At 36.3% G+C, this 21,198-nt stretch overlaps 2 protein-coding genes across 2 annotated transcripts in view; both read right to left on the bottom strand.

The window, feature by feature from the left end:
- The window catches only part of slc24a3 (solute carrier family 24 member 3), an 81,900-nt gene extending 80,612 nt beyond the window's left edge, over positions 1-1,288 (bottom strand). Inside the window, exon 1 of the mRNA XM_084092228.1 lies at positions 890-1,288. Coding sequence (XP_083948354.1) covers positions 890-1,064 — 175 coding nt within the window. The 5' untranslated portion in view covers positions 1,065-1,288. The remainder of the gene's footprint in view (positions 1-889) is intronic.
- Positions 1,289-18,538: 17,250 nt separating this feature from the next.
- Positions 18,539-20,186, bottom strand: soul2 (heme-binding protein soul2). Its single transcript, XM_084092633.1, has 5 exons — positions 19,927-20,186; positions 19,547-19,685; positions 19,328-19,454; positions 19,071-19,239; positions 18,539-18,986 (listed from the first exon to the last, which is right to left on the bottom strand). Exons 1-5 carry the CDS (start codon positions 20,010-20,012, stop codon positions 18,812-18,814), a joined length of 696 nt encoding a protein of 231 aa, XP_083948759.1. The 5' UTR covers positions 20,013-20,186; the 3' UTR covers positions 18,539-18,811.
- Positions 20,187-21,198: the final 1,012 nt, after the last annotated feature.

The following is a 21,198-nucleotide window of genomic DNA, read 5'->3' as shown; positions in this document are numbered from 1 at the left end:
AATAAAGTCTTAAATGAATATAAAGAGTTGTGAGAAAAAGGGCACAGGTAAATATAACATTTATTATGGGCTTTATTATGTGATTATTGTTTTAAGTTCACTTAAATTAAAAGTTGTTCTTTTTTTGGAGCCTAATAAATGTTAAAATTGATAGCGGTTGCAATTATACTGTAATGTTGAATGGCGATAATTAATGTTTAAAATATACTGTCTTTATGTTGTTTCTACATTAATTTGGAGAATAACTGTGAAATTATTAGCCTACATTATAAAAGATTTTAAAACTTATATTAAAAACAAGTTATCTTGTGCAATTACACAAAATTATCCCAATATAGGCTAAACACACAAATACACTGAGTGAGCAAACATTTAAGTGAGATTTGCAATGGTAATTGAGAAATGTTTAGGCTATATATGAATAAAAGCCTTAATTAAATATGTCATCATATAAAGTGATCTCTTCAGAAGAAATTATTGATTCCTAGTCTTTCAATGGATGGACAATTTTTTTTTTTTTTATAATATTACAAATATCTATATGACAGTAGGCAGTTCTTCCCTGTGGTGTTGAAAATCGATACATTTCAAGGTATCATATCAAAGTAGTTTCATAAAAACACTAGTGTTGGGTGCCACAATTATTTATTTATTTTTATTTCAAAGGGTGCCTTGGCTGAAAAAAGGTTGGGAAACACTGCATTATGGAACAGTTAAGAGTGATTCTGCATGTTTCCCTTTAAAAGTCTGTGCAATGTTGCGAGTAGGCTACGGTTCTCTACTACTAAAACAGTTCCGAGTGCGAGTATGATTCTCCCGTAAAACTTTCCATTACCCCCCTCCGCTTTCACAAACACACATTCCTGACAAATACTGAACCGAAACTCACCGGATTTCTCGGCCAAACTAGACAAGCCGGACACCGCCAGCAGCAGAAGCCCGATGAAGCACATCTGTCCCCCGAACAACTCCTTGCGCTTTTTCCTCCGCGCTTTGATCTTCTTCTGCTGGAGCATCACTTGCAGCGGTCGAGTCCACACGCGAACACACGCATCCCCATCCATCACCACAGCTCGACACAGCTACAAATGTGACAAATACAGACAGATATGGAGCGACTGAGAGTTTTAAGCCTGAAGATTAAACGCCGAACGACTGACGTGTGCTTGTTGCGTTGGCTTGAATATTCCACTATATGACTTCAAATTGTAATGTGGTGAAATAAAGATGCTGCGCGCGCCCCATGGATGCGTCAGTTTGGTGCCAGTTCTCTCAGGACACAAACTGCTGCTGCTGAGAGAGATTGAGGATGTAGAGGAGGAGAGAGCGCGAGAGGGAGGGGTGAAAGTAAGGAAGTGAACGCAGTCAGAGAGAGAGAGAGCGAGAGAGAGAGAGAGAAACTGGAACGCAGCTGTACTAGTGATGAGTCGTTAGCGAACGAGTCATTTAAGTCAACGATGGGAGTCGACTCGGCTCGATTTAATTTAATTTATTTTTTCATTTTTTCATCACTAATGCGTTGTTCATTAATAGTAATGTGCATTACTAGTTTTAATGGTGAACAATACCTAGTATGAAGTCCATGCATTGAGAGAGAGAGAGAGAGAGAGAGAGAGAGAGAGAGAGAGATGGAACGAGGGTCAGTTGTTGGTGGGTTTAAAACAGTCCTCAACCGGTGGGGACGCGGCCCACTAGGGGGCCCCAGTGATCCTCCAGGGGCCGTGAGATAACTTAAAATTAATTTAAATATATTAATATAATTCATTAATTGTATTATTAATACGTTAATCAGCTCAATATATTTTTGCAAAGTATATATCTTAGTATATCTTAGTCTGATTAACCGCAAACAAATCCTTTGCTCATTGCCACCCTTGCATTTTGCTGGTTTGTTTGCTGATACATGACATAACATATGCTGTCATGAATTACTGTCAGTGTCAAACTACAAATCTTAAAAAAAAAAAAATTATGAACATCACTATAATTGACACTAAACAAGATGCGCCGTAAATACTCGGCCTATGTAGTGGAGAGCGGGGCTATAGTGTAATAGTTGTCACAACTCACAAGGTGTAGCCTAATTAGAAATTACCGTAAGGTTTTGTGTAAAAAGTCCAATTACACAAATATTTGTTTTCTCTATAGCAGTAATTTGGTATGGCGGTTTCCAACATCTAGTAGGTCAAAAGCTTCTTGATTTTTTTTTTTTTCTTTTTTTTTTTGTAGTAGTAGTAGTAAATTCTGTTCTCAAAAACAACAAATTGTTTTTGCTATAGATGTTGGGTAAAATAAAACCACACTAGAATATGTTCAGACTTACATTCAGTCTTTTAGTTAACTATATAATGAAGTTACTTTGTTCTCAGGATACGGTTATTTTTCATAAATAACAGATTGGGGCAAGTTATCAAATTTTTTATTGGACATTTATACAATCTATCAATTACAGGTTAATATTTGACCAAAACAATGATTTGATATTTTGTACTGTATCTCTGTTTACTAGCAGGTTCAATTGTGACAACTTACCCCATATAGTGAGACAACAGAGGTCACTGTCTGTTAAATGAACTGTATATTTTTCATCTATTCTCACCAGCTATAGAGTCAGAGCAGTTCCACGAACCTGATGAGTATTTTCTTATCATGCAACATATACTTGCTTGCTGAGTTTGTCTCAACTACAGTATACAAACCTCAAAACCACACAGATGCAAATCTTGCAGCTATTGCCTTTTATATACTTTACCTGATTTAGTTTTTTCCCCCCTCCCTGAAATATGTTAAACACTGCAGGGAAAGAGCTGCTTGGTGCTCTGTGTTCCCTTCATCAAATACTGAGCACTGTTCGAGCCAGCACTGTGTCAGCAGCTGGGTCGGCTCGCACTGACCACATGGCTTGACGTCTAATGCCAATGCTAAGACAACAATGCACTTTTTTAGGGAGGGAAGTGAAAAGGGGGCGATGAGCCTATTGTATTAAACTGGACCACAATGCAATGACAGATTGGGTGTAATCTCTGTCCATATAGCTGAAGACTTTACAGAGTTTCAGATTCTCCAGTGGGACGGGCCGAATGGTGAGTTAGTGGTTGAAGTTGGTTTTTGCATTCAGTTTGCATTAGCAAAGGCAGAGTGGGACAATATTGTTTGGTAATTTTACCTAACATTTACACAGGATGGTGGATTAAAACAAGTCAGCGTCAGCTCTTCAGCCACTGTTTACCCAGTATATGTGACATTGGTCCTTTTCTAGCCCCCATTCTTCATACGCTTTCATCTATAGCTTGTGATCTGTTCTTCACCTGTTTCTCTCCCCCCTCTCTCTTTCTCTCTGGCATGAATCAGTGTGTAATTCCGTTTGTCTTTTGATGTGCTATTAGCCTCATATTGTATTGATGTTCTATATCCATCTGTGTTGTAATTGTTTACCAATCAAAAAAAAATCCACGCCTTTGATCACCAAGGTCGGTTCTTTAATATGCATTTAAAAAAGTCTGAATGCAGCAGGCAGAATCACTATGTAAATATCACGTGTTTCATGAGAACCGTTAGATGCCATAGGTGGATTTTCCATAATGACATGAGTTACTCACAATGATGGTAACATCTTTGAATGAAAACCCCTTGATCGATGGTCACAGTGTCACTAACGGCCCCCCATGACCTAAACCAGATTTACAGTTATTATAGATTTTCATTCGTTCTGTCCATTCATGCTGCCAAGTTATTTAAGTGTCTGTATAAATACCTCTTGAAATATTCCAGCTTTAATGAAATAAGTGGTTAATAGCAGTTTTCCCTTTGCCAACTGTTGGTTAAAAACTGCATATACAATGTGATGGACGGAGAAACATTCTGTGTTTGGTTAACCCTGAGATAATTGTCTGAGATCATGTTGCGTCATCATATGATGATTGGCTCACAACAATGCATTACTATTTTGTATAAACCTCTATATTCCAAATAGGGATCCATGCTACAATCATACTAAAGTAATGCAGACTGTTTTGAACATTGGTCAGGTCACTGATATGAAAAGTTTCCTCACATGCACCTTGTCATTCATCCATCTGGTGACATCTCTTTATTTGTTTCTCTCACCAATTTACTAAGTAACTTTGATTTAGAAGAGATTAGCGCTTTATTAAACAAAATTACTTAGAGCATAGTAATTTTCCATCCCTTCCCAAAAGTGTCTCAGCGACTCAGTCTCTGTCTTCAGTCAGATGTAACATCCATTAGAAATAGGACTCAAAACATTATTAATGCATTTAACCATTTTTCTGCCTTCAGTTTGGCAAAATATATCAAACTGTGATATCATAAATCCATTTTATTCACAGTTCATTCACATGCTTTAGATCAGGATGGCTATATCAGTTTGTTTTGCTACACAATAATAATAATAGTAATAATAGTAAGTGCCTTGCAGATACATTTTATATCAATTTGTAGGCGTAATGAAAACAAACTGACACATTTCTATCAATAAAAAAGACAAGCATTGTGAAGTGACACATATTATTTTACCTGTGGCATTTCACAGCTGTCATTTCATGATATCAACACTGTAAAAAAAATTCCGTAGTTTTTACGGAAAAAAACTGGCAGCTGGGGTTACCAGAACAATTCCGTAAAATATACAACAAAACAGTAATTGCTTTTACCGAATAACATGTACATTTTACAGTTTAAACCAGCATATAACACACTGGAGTTCTGTTATATTTACTGGTTTAAACTGTAAAATGTACGTGCTATTCTGAACAACATGTCAATTTTACAGTATAATCCAGTAAATATAACAGTAAATTTCAGTAATATGATATAAAGTTAATTTACCGTCCTATTGAAGTATTAATATCTGTTTTGTACACTGATAACCACCAATCACAGCAGTGATGAGAGTCACATGATCAATCAAAGCTCATCACAAGCAGTTCTTCCACAAGAAAGTTAATACTAATATATATAGAAGCTGCGCAGTGTCATTCACACAAACATTAAACACCATCATGGTAACACATGAAATTTTAAAAATGCAATAAACATTAATTTAACAACATTAAATGTAACATAAACCCCTAATGTACATAACTGATTAGAAAAAACGAAGAAAACTATGAAGAAACAAACATAGTTATTTCAACAAAAATAGATCAAATGTGAAGTGTCACAGGGAATTGTGGGAATGTCAATTTACGGTTTTTCACTGTAAATTATACAATGAGTTGTTTTTTCACTTTCAAAAACTGTAAATTTAACGGTATGTTACAGTAAAATTACATTAAATGTACCGTTAGATCTATCACAGTTATTTACCGTATATAGTACAGAAACTTTCTGTTAACCAATTAACAGTTTTTCACTGTAGCATTTTTACAGTCTTTTACCGTTAAAATTACGATCATTTTTTACAGTGAACAGCTAAGAAAAAGAGGCTGCCTCACTATAGATAACATAATTTTTCTTATAACTTATTCATTTCTGTTGGCCACACATAATTGAAGCCCAATCAATAACAAAGTGAAACAGTGGGATTTAGAGGGACCAGAGACCACATTTAGAGAATGTTTGAATTAAAAATGATCTGGCATCCAGATAATTACAAACAAAGAGATGATTATTAGCACACTCTTTCAGGTGAGTGGGCAAATTTCGAATTTACTCTGTGCAACTGGATATAGATAAACTGAGGCAAAGGCTTCAGCTGAGAGCAAGACAAATTACTCAAGGACACACAGATGTGCTCTGATTCATCGTCAAGGACACAGAGAAAGGGACATAGATATGGATTAGCAATGTATATTATCATGGAATAGATCTCCATCTCTCTTCTATATTAGATATATAATTTCACCATTTTAATTAACTTATCGTTAGCTTAAATACTGTAGGCTACTATCTAACTCAAGGCTTATGCAAAGACTATGGTTTTCTATGTGGGAATCAAACTGATTCTCCCTCCTTGATGTTCAGTCTTCTAACGATTTTGCTTTGGCATTTAAAAGAACAAATACTTCAAATAAATTGTATTGATTTCTACTATGATGTCCCCAGAAAGTGTCAATTTCTGTTTGTATTTGATGTTGTTTGATGGCCCCTCCTTTGATATAACTATCTACAAAATGGTTCATCTATGTCTTTACAATTCACATTATGTAAAAGACCTATACTTATGCATACACAATCAGGCCATATTTTTTTTATAGAGTGAGAGAGCGAGATGAGAAAATCATTCTTAATGAACAGCCAGGATTACTTTCCCACACGCACAGAAACACATGGAGACACAAATTTTTCTGCCTCTTTCTATTTTTGTTTTTCTTAAAGCTAATCCACTGCAGCTATTTGCACTTGTTCATAAATTGACACCTTTTCCCCTCCTCCTACTGCACTGAAATTAGTGAGAGGTGGTTTCTGGGTAGTTGACCTGAGGTTAAAAACATCTCTCTGTAATATGGTGTGATGCTCTCTGGATGCTTAATCCTCCTGGGCTTTGAGGGATTATTCTCTCTTTTTCTATCTCCTGTGCTTTCTCGTTGACTCAGTCCTTCCGTTATCAAGCACATTCATCCCTCCGTTGTCTAACCTCACAAGATTCATTCAAAACATTTGATGTCTAACATCCAAGCATTTTATGTATATGTATCATGCTTTTCTGTACATTAACTCTAAAAGACGCCCACCCACAGAACACACAATCAAAGCTTTAGCAATTAGCCAGTGATTTATTTCAAAGTTTCCAAAATGATCGATGTTACCAATCCACACTGCTCCTAAAACAGCTCTCATCTCTGTTAAACTTGAGCTTAATAACCGTAATCGAGAATCCTATTTCAACCCTATTCACCCCAGTTCAATCTCACACACTGTCATCTAAATCCTCTCATCATCTTCCAAACCACTTCAAGTTTTCACTGTCAAGTTTGTTTACAATTTTTTTTCTTCAAGAGTGCATTAAAGTATTCTGTTTCTGAAAAAGAGCCCTTCTTTTCTTTTAAACGAGCCTCGATTTTCCACTGTCAAGTTATCAATTCCCTCATCACATCAAAGATCTGTGGTGATTACTGTAACTCATGCCTGTCTCCCCAGTGGGGGACAAAAGACACCTATTGACACACACATCATTCACAATGTCAATATGGATAGCCAGTGCTACTAGAGAAGCCCTATTACGGAACTTCAAACTTCAGATGAAAAGAAAGAATCACAGTTTTCATATTAATATATTTACAAATGTGTCCTTAACATACACTACAATTCAAATGTTTAGTGTCTTTTTTTAATTTTTTTAGGATGCATTGAATTGGCCAAAAGTGACAGTAAAGACTTTTACATTTTTAAAAATATATACATTTCAAATAATCATATGAACTTTCTATTCATCAAAAAATCTGGAACATTTTTTGATCATTATTTCTACATAAATATTTAGCAGCACAACTGTTTTAAGCAGAAATGTTTCTTGAGCACCAAATCAGCATATCATTTCTGAAGGATCATGTGACACTGAAGACTAATGGCTGCTTTGTCATAGTATATTACATAAAAAATATATATTTCATATATAAAACGTTTTAATTTCTAATATTTCACAATATTACTGTTTTCACTGTATTTTTGATCAAATGCAGCCTTGGTGAGCAGAAGAGACTTTTTTAATAAAATCTTACAGACCCCAAACAATTAAACGGTATAGAGTAATTATAAAAAAATAAAAAAAAACTTTTCGAATTTTCTTTCAATATTTGTCCAAAGAATCAGGATTTGTTTTAGGGATAAGCCTAACAACATATACCTAATCTAGACACAAATAGTGACTTAAAAACAAACAATGAATTATTGCAAATAATATAGAAAATATATGCATTGTGTAACTTCCAATTGGACAGTTATGTTATAGTATTCTTTTATTGTTTTTGGTCTTTTTCTAAAACGAAAAAAAAACAGTTTTAAAGGGGACATATCATGAAAATCCGTTTTTAAGTGCTATAATCGGGTCCCCGGTGCATCTAAACACCCAGAAAACGTGAAAAGTGCAACACGATCTCATGAAAGTGCGTATCTATAGCACAAATTTTATCTCTCGTGCCATTTATATGCCAAAAATAGTTTTTGCGTGCAAATGATACGCACTGTAAACCCCTTGGGTAGGATTAGGGGTGTGGAGTGCGTGCGTATTACACGCCATAAAGTGCGTATCATATGCACGCGAAAACTGCGTATCATATGTATGCAAAAACTATTTTTGGCGTATAAATGATACGAGAAATATAATTCGTGCTATAGACACGCACTTTCATGACAACCCAGTAACTTTGTTTTGGTAAGTCTTTCTCTGCAAGCATGTAAACAAAACAAGCCAATCAGATTTCGCTCCCTTTCTGACGTAGGAAGGGGATCTTATTATAATATTACCGCCCCTTAATCTGCACGTTTCCACCCACGGCCTGCCATTTGGTTTTCGCAACAACAACAGTGGAACCAGTTCTAACTCTAAGGCAAAAATTTGAGCAAAGCATGCATGGCTGCACAGACGAGCACAGAACACTATTTGACCAAAACATGTCACTGCTGTCTTATAAAGACCTCAGGGAACTGTGTCATCTTGTGTAAAAGTTAAGCATGACAGTACAGACGACGAGATGAATCAATGTATTTTCCACAACAACTACATAAATGTATCCACTAACCATTCAGAAACGTCCATGTGCGTCTAAAAGTTGCAACCTCTTCCTGAGTCTCTCCATATAAGGCTGCACTCCACTACTGGTTAATTCTGAGATTTGACTGAGTAAAGCCCTGTTCTGAAGTGGGAGCAGCAGCTCATTTGCATTTAAAGGGACACACAAAAACTGCGTGTTTTTGCTCACACCCAAAAAGGGGCAACTTTGACAAGCTATAGGCCTATCTAGACACCATAGATTTATATTACATCTTGTGAAAAGGGACATAATATGATATATGACAATATATGACATAAAATTCAGATTGTTGTGCCGCTAAGAAGTCACTCTGCATCACATTTTTTATTCAATCTTTTTTTTTTTTTTTTTTTACATAAAAGTTGTTGAAAAAGAATGGATAATTTTTGTCATATGGAAATCAACCCAAATCACAATTTAACTTTGAAACACATCTGGTTTAGCCTCCAAATCTGGTTCTAATATATACAGACAGATTATTTGGGGCATTTTAATAAATACAACCGCTTCTCTGCACACCCTTAATTCATATACATGTAAACAACACATTTTTTAATATAAAAGTTTTATATTAAAACTTTTATGTACATGAAAAGTTACTCTGCACAAGAGTTACAAGAGACTTTGATTTGGAGAGGAGTATAGTATGCTGCTGCCACTGATGTGCTTTTCCACAAACCAGCACCGACAGTCATCCATGGGGACGCCACAATCCAGGCTCTATTCTAAGAGTGTATTATTGTCTTTGGTTTCTCTATATTAGGAAAGGATACATTACCTCTAACCAAAGTCAAGCCAAGGACAGACAGCGGGTGGCAGAGGAACAGAAACTAGAATTTGCCCCCAGACAAGAAAGGGACGGTGGGGGAGCTGCCCCTTGACGGCTCTCAATTAGACAGTTCACCAGGAGGAAAGACAAGTAGGACAGACAGATGGAAATAGAAAGGTAAGGGACATGCACAGGGGTGATGTCACTTACTAGAGTCGAATAGGTGACCTGTTTGTGGGAAATACAACACTGATCGGCAAGTGAAGGTGTCTGTGTAGAGCACTGAGAACACAATCAATAGCATTACCACATTTTTCTGACAACATATCTCTAAGAAGCAGAACCTGATTTCAGGTTTCAGTGCAACATTTTTGTTGATCCTGGAACAACATTCCAATCAACCAATTAGATTTTAGGGACAAGTTACAGTTTGTCAAGTTTAGGGGTTAGGTGATTTTACATCAGTGTTATTCCCTCTGATTTTAGGGATAACTTATTGGTTAGGTTTAGGTGAAGGGATATGGTTAGGATTACATTTTTGGACAGGAATGTTGCTCCAGGATCAACTAAATATATTGATCTAGGAACGTGACTAACTCAGCAAAATCAGGACATGCCTCTAAGAATGCTCGTCAACTGTTGAGTGAACCATTTTCAATATCTAAATTCAAATGTGACCTTTGCAAAAAACTGCAAAAAAAAAAACATTTTAAACATTTGTTTTTAAATCTGCTGTTCATTAAGGTTAAGTTAATTTGCTGATGATACAAAAGATCAGATCTTTCTAATATCACGTGACCTACTTTTTTTACATACAGACCTGTGCTGTACTGATCTTTAAAAGTGTATGTTAGTGTATATTTTTATCATTATATCTTGTAGCAGGCGGATTGAGACACTTGTGGACCCTTAAACTTTGCCAAAGGTTCAGATAGAGGACAAACAGCCCTGAAGGAAACGATGCTGGGGAAGGACAAGTCCAGCATATTCAATTAAAGTGTGGTACATTGTACAGCAAGCACTCTGTCTTAATATAGCACCTCAAAAGATTATGATTAATAAATGAAGAGCCTGATGCAGTGTTTTCATGCTTTTCCCCAGAATGACGAACACTACAAGAAGTCTCAATTACAAACACACTTTTTTTTTTCCATCACCTTCCATTGACTTTTATTGTTTGCATGAGCTAATAATATTTTCGGTAACACTTTACAATAAGGTTCCTTTATTAAACATTAGTAAATGTATTAACTAACATGAACTAACAATGAGCAATACATTTACTACTGTTTTTGTTAATCTTTGTTAATGTTAGTTAATCAAAATAAAGCTGTTCATTGTTTGTTCATGTTAGTTCACAGTGCATTACCTAATGTTAACAAGATTTTAATAAAGTATTAGTAAAAGTTGAAATTAACATTAACAAAGATGAACAAATGCTGTATAAGTGCAGTTCATTATTAGTTAATGTTAACTAATGTAGTTAACTAATGAACCTTATTGTAAAGTGTTACCATATTTTCTAACCTAACTCTAAAACCAAGCCCCATAGAAACCTTTTTGCGACATTATTTTATATTTTTATTGAGCAATTTACATGACAGGACCTGTAATAGGAACCACAATGAAAAACCTGACCAGAATCATTGCACAGACTTTACATAGACAACTAACAAATAAAAATCTTTCAATGTAAGTTTATTTAGTCTTAAAATAATCATAAAAATACACAAAATATATTCATCATTAAAATAAAAATACACAAACTTTTTTGCCAGGTAAAAACTTCCATAATAGTTTATCATCACATTATCTTGCAGAAAATAAAAATAAAAATAATGGTCCATTTATCAAAATAACAATGAATGATGAAAAATGTTATGCAACAGTGTTTTTCAGTCTCACACAAACCAATACCCCTATTACTCAATTGCATATGCTCTTCGTACAATACAAAGCGCTTGCCTAAGGAGAATTCCTGATATAGAACAAAACACTCAAAGAAACACTATGTTCATTTATGTTTATTTGTATTAATAACTGCTGTTATAAAATCATGGAGGAAGTAATGTATGAAAATCTTAATATGCCTACAATTTTCAATCTGCACAATCTGTTTATGTTATTGCATGTTTGGCCAGCATCCTGTTCATGTCAAACTAACAGATCAGAGAAAAAGAGTGGGATGAACTGGACCAAATGTAACATTTGGGCTGATCTAGTCGAAATTTTCTGAGAATTGTTAATCTCTTATTCTGATACAATAAAAAAAAAAGTAAGCAGTGGATATGTAATATTGAATTGCCTAATGTTACGATCACATACTCTGAGATAGCAATCTATTTACAATTTATATAATACTATTAGTTCATTGCGTAATTTTTATAGATACTTACTAATAATCTAGCAACCTATTCAGTATTCATATTTATAATATATATTTCATCTGCATGGGCGTGGCATTAAAATTAATTTACAGCTGAGTCAGGAGGCGGTTTGCACACCATGTTACCATACCGACTACACAGGTTTACCGCGTTTTGTTTACTCTGCTACAAATCTAAAATCCCAGTATCAACCAATCCAATCTATCATAAGTCTTTAATAAAAGTGGCACACTGGAGCACAGCATGAGTGTTAGTGATGATGGAGCCAGGTGGATGCTGAAAGCTGAGTCTGGAGTCTTCTGACATTTGTCCCAAAGTCTCTCTAATCCTCAACCAAGTCACACGAGAAAACTCATCATTTAATCCCTGCTGCTGGAAATAACTGTGACCTCACTGCAGCAGAACCTTGCACTATCTGGTTTTCAGAGAAGTGGCTTCTGGTTGTGAAAATTTAGCATTTGTGGAAGTCTGACTTGCATCTTAAGAGGATGCTGCATCTTTACAATCACGTATGTCAAATTTGTAGGTTGTTTTAATAAATTGCAGGATAATATACAGTTTTGATGCATTGCACATTTGAAGTTTCATTCTGTTGGTAACATTTACATTTACACTTTATTTGTTCACTGTTCATTTATATTTTTCATTACTACTAAAGTTTATTTATACAACTTATTAAAATTAAATGTTAAAAATGTAAAATGAACATTGACCAATAATAGTAAATGCTGTAAAAGTATTTTGAATTATTAATTATTGATACCTAACTACCTAAGCCTTATTATAAAGTGTAACTGAGTAAAATGAAAGTGTTGACATTATAAATTACTTAAAATTTTAAAGTCCCCCTGTGGTGAAAATCAAGTCAATGTCTATGCGGTGTTTTTAATATGCTTTCAGACAAACCATATGCAAATTCATAAGTCAACACCATTGCTGAGTATTTTCTCCTTAAAACTGCATTGAACCAAAGACAGTCTCAAAATTGTGGTTTGAAATCGCCGGTGTTTCTGACATCACAAACTACCTTGTAACCAATCACGTCAACATGCCGGCGGGCTTTAGCATACTGTGAATCGAAGCAGGGTAGTCTCAAGAGAAGCCATACTGGTATATTTTTCTGATGATATGAAAAATGTAGTATATTTAGCAATATAACGGGTGAATTATGTATATGATGTATATTATGATGTTATGTCATGATGAACTATGTTCAAAGCATTTCTAAGGATGCAGACTGAGATGGCAATGGGAACATGGTTTGTGTAACATCAGCAACACATTATGAGCTGTGTGATCGTCAAGCAAGAGGCTAATATTAATTACCGTTATGTGTCCCACCTTGTAAAGAGTGATACCTTTGTGCAGCGTTTACAACAGTTACTTGAGTAAAAGTTGACAGAGTGGATCTCTGAGCTGGTGTGAGTGAGGGGAGGCGGGGCTAAGTTGCATTCATGAATCCGCTTACTAAATGAAGCAAGGGTGTAGAGTTACATTAAAGCTATTTTAAGGCATAAATCAATATTTTTTCACAGAAAAAAACAAAAACCTTTTTGGTGATCAAAGATGAGTTTTAAGGGATAACATTATTGATTACAGGAGGACTTTAAATATTAAATTTGAGGTGCCTCTCTGGGTTTTGGGCTGGTTGAAAATCTGAAACTGAATTATCCTCATTAAAATCTGCACCAGTGCATCTATAAGAAAATGCAATTTCCCTTTAATAAATTCAGTACACACTGATGATGGCTTAGGCCGAAACGCGTCTGTGTGGACATGGTTACAATAAATCTATGAAATTATACTTTGAGAGTGCGGTTTTTCATCTTTACCTTTAATAAATTCCCCATTGGTTGTGGATTTTTTTTAAACCCTGGTCTTAGATACAGCCAGAGTCCAACCAATCAGAAGGAAAAGCAAAGCTGGGTGCTGATAAATCCAAAGAATACCTCTCTTCGACTGTTCTCTAAAAACCAAACCTGACTGGACAAGCAGAAACCCTGCAGGCAGACAATGAGATTGTATGTGTTTGGACAGTCCTCTGTCCTCTAAGAAAATCACTGTACCCTGGTGTTGCATTGGGTGGAAAGAAAGAAAGAAAGAGAGAGAGAGAGAGAGAGAGAGAGAGAGAGAGAGAGAGAGAGAGAGAGAAAATGTGCCATCATACAAGGTCTGTTTAAGATGCGTGCAAACTGGGTGTGCAGTCAGACAATAATGTGATGTCACAGTAAACATTATGCATAGGACCTAGTGAGATGCAAAATGTAATTTTCGTTAGAAAAAATACATACATACACATACATGAAAACCCAACGTGTGTGTGTGTGTGTGTGTGTGTATGTGTGTATCATGTATATCATGTTTTATGGGGACATTCCAGACATAATGAATCAGTCCCTGTGCAGATTTTATTCAAGCATTCCTGATAATTAGAGTTAATGCATGTGCAATCTTAGACAGTCTTTCTTTTCGTCTTATATGCACATAGTGATATCAGCCAATCTTTTTACAGCTACTCACTGTTTTTGTTTTTGGTCATGACTCAAGAGTATTCAACACTAGTGGGAACATGCTGTAGACAAAATATTTATAATTTAAAGATATGATTCATTATACTTAAATTGTCAACAAAGTAGAATTTTAATTGTGACTGGGATTTCAACGCTCTTGTATTGTGACAAAAGCCTCTAAACATTTTAGGTTCAAGTCAAGCAGAGATATTGTCCTTAAATTTTAATGAAAGCTGAGTGAATGCTTATGACAAAAAAATGTTATGATAAAATCCCCAACATGACTTTTGGAAAAATTCTAATCTATAATTCATTACTCTAAACTCAGAGATTCACAAATGGGGAAGCTTCCAAATTGGCTGAGCGATCAAGGTAAAGGGATGGGAAGGGATAGCGCTGACCCTCAAGAAATCCAAGGGTTCCTATGAGCTCTGCTGTTCTACATGCTGACATCCATTATGCTGTAGGAACACAACAGATATAATAGCACTTCCTCTTAAGCACTGTAATGGAGGAAGTGTGAGCCTAGTGATCACTATATAACAATAGTGGTCTGACACCACTTGCAAGAAGCAAGAGCATTTGACCTTTTGAACAAAACAGTTCACATGCTCAGTGTTACAAATATGCTTATTTGATTAGTGACTTAGAAATAGTGCAGAACTGTATACATTAAATTATTATAATAATAAAATTAAAAATAATTATTTTCCACCATGTTTCACATTTAATTCAGATTTCAATATGGTCTCAGGCTTTTGGACATCACAGCATTTACATACTCTATATTCACATGTATATACACTCTATGTATGTCAATCTCGTTATGTATCAGTCCAATTGTTATGTATGTCGCAGATGGTTAAAAAATCATTAATAGAAATGAGAATCCATTGGGGCCAAACTTTAGTCGAGATTTGCTGCCTCAGCATCTGAGCTCCAGTGACAGCCATGAGTTTCAGCTCTTTTTGTGGTTTGGTGGCCTCGTGTTTAGCACATCATCAATTATAAACAGAGTGGGGTAATCATGAGGGACATTTTAATACGAAAAAAACGTTGTTCTTGGCTGAAAGTTACTGTATTTTTAATCATCTGTTATGTAAAAGATGAAAACAACTCATGGGAAAAGCAGAGAGCATTGACAACATGTTTTGGACCTCAAAATGAATGAAGAGAGAGAGAGAAAGAGACATAAGCCAATCAACAGATGGGTGTAAAAACAGATTATGTGTAATGGACGTAGACCAATAAGAGCTGCGAGTGTAAACCTGGTGCTAGGGGCTGCGGTCTTTAGCGTCTTTGTTAGCGCGCCCGCCTCCCACGCCTGAGACCCCGGTTGGAATCCCGCCTGGTCGAGTAGGACCAGTTACACAGACATATCACATAGCTGGCATAAGCATGATGATACTATATGGTTAAAACTCTCTTGAAATGCACAACTGCTCTTGCATTCCTACATTGCCTTATCTGACAGCATAGAGCTCCAGCCATTTTCTCAGGAAACTGGCCCGTCTCTGATAAGATTAATTCCCATGAGCCAGTCCAAACAGGCTTTTGGCTTGAGCCTCCACACCAAGAACATCATCCAAAACAGGGCAGATTAAAATTCACAAGCCTGCAAACATATGCTGACATAACCTAAGTCAGACAGGCTTTTATTGGACACATTCAAGTGGCACACACAAAGCCCAGACAGAATTTTAAAATAAAAATGTGCCGATAAATTAGATAATTAAGCTGTGTTTCCAATGTATCATAACTACACAGTCTCTTATTTATTGTGAGCGGCCAAACATCTCCCATCCTCCATATACGCTAGATGAGTATGCACTGATTTCCAAGCATACAATCTAATACCCGAATAAGCTCTAGTGTTAAATGAACTGCAGAACACAACAGTCATTAGGCCTGCTGATGAAAATACCACTCTATAAGTAAGTAGTCACGCCAAGTTCTCTATGACTCATAAAAACACATCTAAGGTTATTACAGATCTGACTTCACTGAAGCATAATTATGTTTTTTGACGAACATGGCTGACTTCTTGCTATAGAAATGTAGCCATGGAAACTGAGTGAATGTGTGTTGAGGGGCATTGAGTGTCCAGCTTCCCATGGTGAGAGCTGAGGCATGCTGGGTAGTGGATTTTGTTCTGACATTGCTAAGAACTGCCCACACGTTCTTCTTACTCAAACTTCTTCTAAAAACAACAGCATATTTAGCAATAATGCATATGGGTAAGGATTTTTTTTTATGAAAACTGGACTTGCACAAATTGAGTAGATTAATTTAATACCGTAGGCTATGTGTTGTGGAGTGCTATACTATGTGATATAGAAGAGGTTAGAGAAAGATCAAGTCAGTGCTGCCACCTAGTGTACAATAATTTAAACCTGCATGCATCTTGACATGTTTAGCTGTTAAATACAGGAGTGTATATATACTGTAGTATTTGCTTTCAGTGGTCATTGCCCTGTTTAATCGGGTATTACGGTGCGTTTTGGTCGATCGGATCACAAGTAGATGAGGGAGACACATTCCTGTTTACTCCTGATGTTTTAATCTTTTAGTCTCTTTTGTCCACTTTCAAACACTTCTGTCCTAATTTCTTCGAAGTGGAGGGTCTATGGGCGGGTAAATGTATGGCCTTTTTCAGATCTTTCGATCTAATGGACAAAATAAGCTCGTGCAATTTACATATGAACGCGCACGGAGACAACGAAAAAACATACAGAGAGCAGCAGCTTTCCTTTCTGCTCTGACAGCGCAAGACCACACCAAATGCAGTGAATGGGTATTAGACATCAGGAATAGTGAGAGAACATTGTACTTACGTTTTTCGTCTTCAAACCAAACTTGGGAAGTTGGGTCTCCACTTTCCAGTCGACAAAGTTTAAATCCCGACTGACTAGCGCACTTCCCATAATGTTTGCATTAGGTCAGGCAGAGAGTATGTGGTCTTTTGCAGCTGTTGGAAACACATTCGACCAAATTTACACTACGAAAGCAATCCGGTTGAATGCGTTTTCGACTACCTCTGGAAGTGGTCGAAAGTGGACAAGATCAAATCGTTTTTAGACCCTATTTACACCTGTTTTTCACTTCTGATCCGATAGACCAAAACGCATCTTAATACCAGGTGTAAACGGGGCCTATTTTATGGCAATGTTTCAATGTGATAAAAATAGTAAGCCAGTCTGTCATTGTGTTTTGTAAGTTGCTTATAATGAAAAGTTTTATGTAAGGTAAGCTCATTTTTGACTTGGTTTCAATGTTGGTATGCTAACGACTGTATGACATTTAACCAGCCAGAGAGAGCAAGTTTTCAGAGAGACACAACTACAAAGTTTGCTCTCTCTCAGGTGAGGTTGCTGGCACATTTTGTGGAAGAATTGCGGAGTGGAACTGCAGAGGTGGGAAAATGCAGCCTCATCACATTCCCTGTTCTGCTAGAGAAGATGCGACTAATTAAACTGACTCCAGATCAGTCACCATGACAAAACGTCTCAGGTGGGCTGACCCAGTTTTCCTTCCAGCAAGTACACTATTATACACATGAGGGGAAACCCCATCAACAAACAATCACACAAACACAATGTTGTAAGCCTAAGAATCCCAGATCACACTACCATGGACGCAAAACAACTCTTTCACTTTTTTATGTTAGGACACTTAATATGCACATGGCTGCAAAAAACAAAAATGTTGTCAAAGTCGCATGCTTTTTTACACATTTTGAATGTTGAATGCATAGTTTTATACTAACTCACAAGCTGGAAGATTCACATTCACAACATTACATTTCTTAAATGTCTATCAATGAGCATCTCATCTCGTTTCATTAACAGCCTAGTTGTGGATCACCAGTTGGACTAGTTTAAGTGGGTGGAGTTTCTTATACAAACAATAGCTGAGGAGAAACATGATAACCCCATTCTGATCATTCCTAAACCTGTTTCTCTTGTATTTTAGAAACTTTCAGTATTTTGTGTATCTGTCTATTTTCTAAATAGGCCATTTATCTTCTGCATATTGAGATGCACTTATGCAGTTTTCATTCATTTGATACCTCTATCAGTCAATAAGTAGGTGAATTAATTTGAAGAAAAACAGAATGCCTTACATAAAACGTATAATAAAAAAGAACAAAAATGTTTTGAAGAAAGACAAAAGTTTTAATTTTCAAATCATTTTCAGTGTGAACCTACAGAGGTAGAAGACAGTCCTCACATTGCACTTTATAATCCCGTCATACAACTCAAATGTGCTTCTACACTTAGATTGCACAATAGATTGCACCAAATAACATTAATACAATGATTAAGACTGTAACATGAACACAATATAAATGTTTTCTCCATATATATGTAAGAAAACCTTGAACAGACAAGAACTTAAAAGTAGGAATAAGGAACAGAACTATCTGGATCCTCAGGGTGCACGAACCCAAACTTCATTGTGCCTGTTGATCAAATCCCAGGGTGCGTCATAGCCAGCTGCATCAAACTTGTTTTCAATAAACACTTTTCCTGCAGTCCTGAGGTCTTCTTTAAGATTCTGCGCATTCTCTAAGGCGTCTTGATCAGAAGCCAAACCACTAAATGACCTGTAATGCCCAGCAATGAGAGAATGTTAAAATAAACAGTAAATTAACAATTTTTGTCTGTCATTCTTTACTGAAATTACTAACCTGACATAGACAGTACCGCCTGGTACAACAGTTTTTCTGATGGTCGTATCGGTGGGTTCAGGGATGTTTGAGTCAGATTGAAAGAAGGAAATGGACACCTGTCTCTCCCCCATTCCATCAGCTTCCTTCACCGACACAAGCACAGGCCTGGTCATAGCAATCTCCTTACCTGAGAAGTAAAATTACAGTGAAATAAGATGAGTGATCCAAATTAACAATGGATTATTTTCCTCATCAAAACCGTGAAGCTTACTTACTCTCACTGTTTTGTCCTTGATTAAAATAATACAGTTTCCAAAATCCATCCTTTATATCACTCTGGCTGGTACTCGCAATATCAGTGGAAATCCAATAGCTCACGTTGTAGCTGCGCTCCTCAAATCCCTTTTTGTTTATTAACACAATGATACAACATTTTATAATAAACCAAATTTTAAATATTCCAAACTAAAAAAAAACAAAAGTCGTAGGCCTACCTGATATTCATTTACCACGGTGTACATGGGACACTCATGTCCATGACAAAACCAGGGCGCTTCCCAACATTCTGTATATGGGAGACCTATAAGTCCAACCAGGAGACACAGAGCTGCAGGTAGAGTCCTCGCCATTGCACTGCAAGATGAAAAATATTGTCACAGGTTGTTTGTGTAATGCACTCTAGTGTCATCAAGTAGACACACCCCTCAACATTTCATAGAATTCTCCCTCCCCTCCCCACTAAGCTATCTAGAATGACAACAAGGAAACAACTGACCTGCTACACTTCATTCTTCTATGAAAAACAATGAGGAAAAACCAGTAGATATTTCCCATGCATTTACAAAGGATGCAACAACAAATGATATAAACTCACCAGAAAAGCATTAAAGCACAATGACAGATTAAGTGAATAATGACAAACTCAGCAGCATTGTGTCTTTGAGCAAGGCACTTCATCATTAGTAACTCCAGTAATAAGTGTACTGTAAATTGCTTTGAATAAAAGTGTCAATTAAATTACTAGAAATGAGTAATTATTAAATTGACTAAACTGGCAAAGCTCGCTTAACAGTGTCAGCTGAGGGGTATTGCACAAAAGTAGAATTAAGAAAGCCAGGATAACAAAACAGTCGCGGCTTGACCTAGTTTAATCAGTGCATCCTAACTTAATCCGTTGCACGTTTGCTGAGCCAGGATGAGAACGCGCGGATATGTCAAGCCAGGTGTATATAGTTTGGATAAATGCGCGTTCACGGCATTCTTAAAAAGATCACGAAATCGATCACAGAATCACCGATGCAAAAATGGACAAAACCCGTGCGGCATACTTTTCGCCTAATGAGCAATTATGGAAACTTATGAAGAAGTGAAACATATAATATGTAAAAAAGGCAATACAGCTGCTGTAATAAAGCAAAGAGAGAATGCCTGGCAAACAATAGAGGACCGATTGAATGCATAAGTAGGCCTAGTCCAAATAACCAGTGCTCCACTGAAACCCTCATAATTACAATTCAAGGAGTTACTTGTCATTTTCAAAAATAATTGTATACTTTGCCTTAAATGTGACCAGTGGACATGCATTTAACATGAAGAATAATTGCAAACACTTACCCACTATGTGCATCTATTTGATCTATTTAGTTTATTTTATGTCTATAATCTGTTTAATCTTTTTACTCTTATCTATTTGTATGTAGGTTTTGTTTCTAATTGATTTGATGTAATCTATAATCAGATAATTTGCTCTATTTTTATCCATCTAATCTATTTTATCATTTGTATCTTATCTATTCCTCTTAAAGAACAAACATGTCTGGCCAAAAAAGGACTTGGCAGCAAGTCAAGATTAAATACAAGAATATTTTGCAGGCTGGTAAGTGACTTGTTTGCGGAGAACATAGGTGACATGTTTGCTGACATTTTATTGTCTGTGCTGATTTTAGCAATAATTAAAAAAAAGTCATATATCTGGTACGGGGGGTGGCCCTCCAACCCAAGCCTTCACCACAGCAGAGGAGCTGGCCCTGGACTTAAATAAAGGGAAGCCAGTGATTGAAGGGATCCAGGGAGGGACAGCCACTGACTCTGGCCCAGCAAGGGATACTGGCCTCTTCATACAAGGTACATTATTGGCTACTGCACA

This window comes from Abramis brama, assembly GCF_963993115.1.
Source record: "Abramis brama genome assembly, chromosome: 19".
In the NCBI taxonomy this organism is placed as follows: Eukaryota; Metazoa; Chordata; class Actinopteri; order Cypriniformes; family Leuciscidae; genus Abramis; species Abramis brama.
This window is presented reverse-complemented; position numbering and strand designations above follow the sequence as displayed.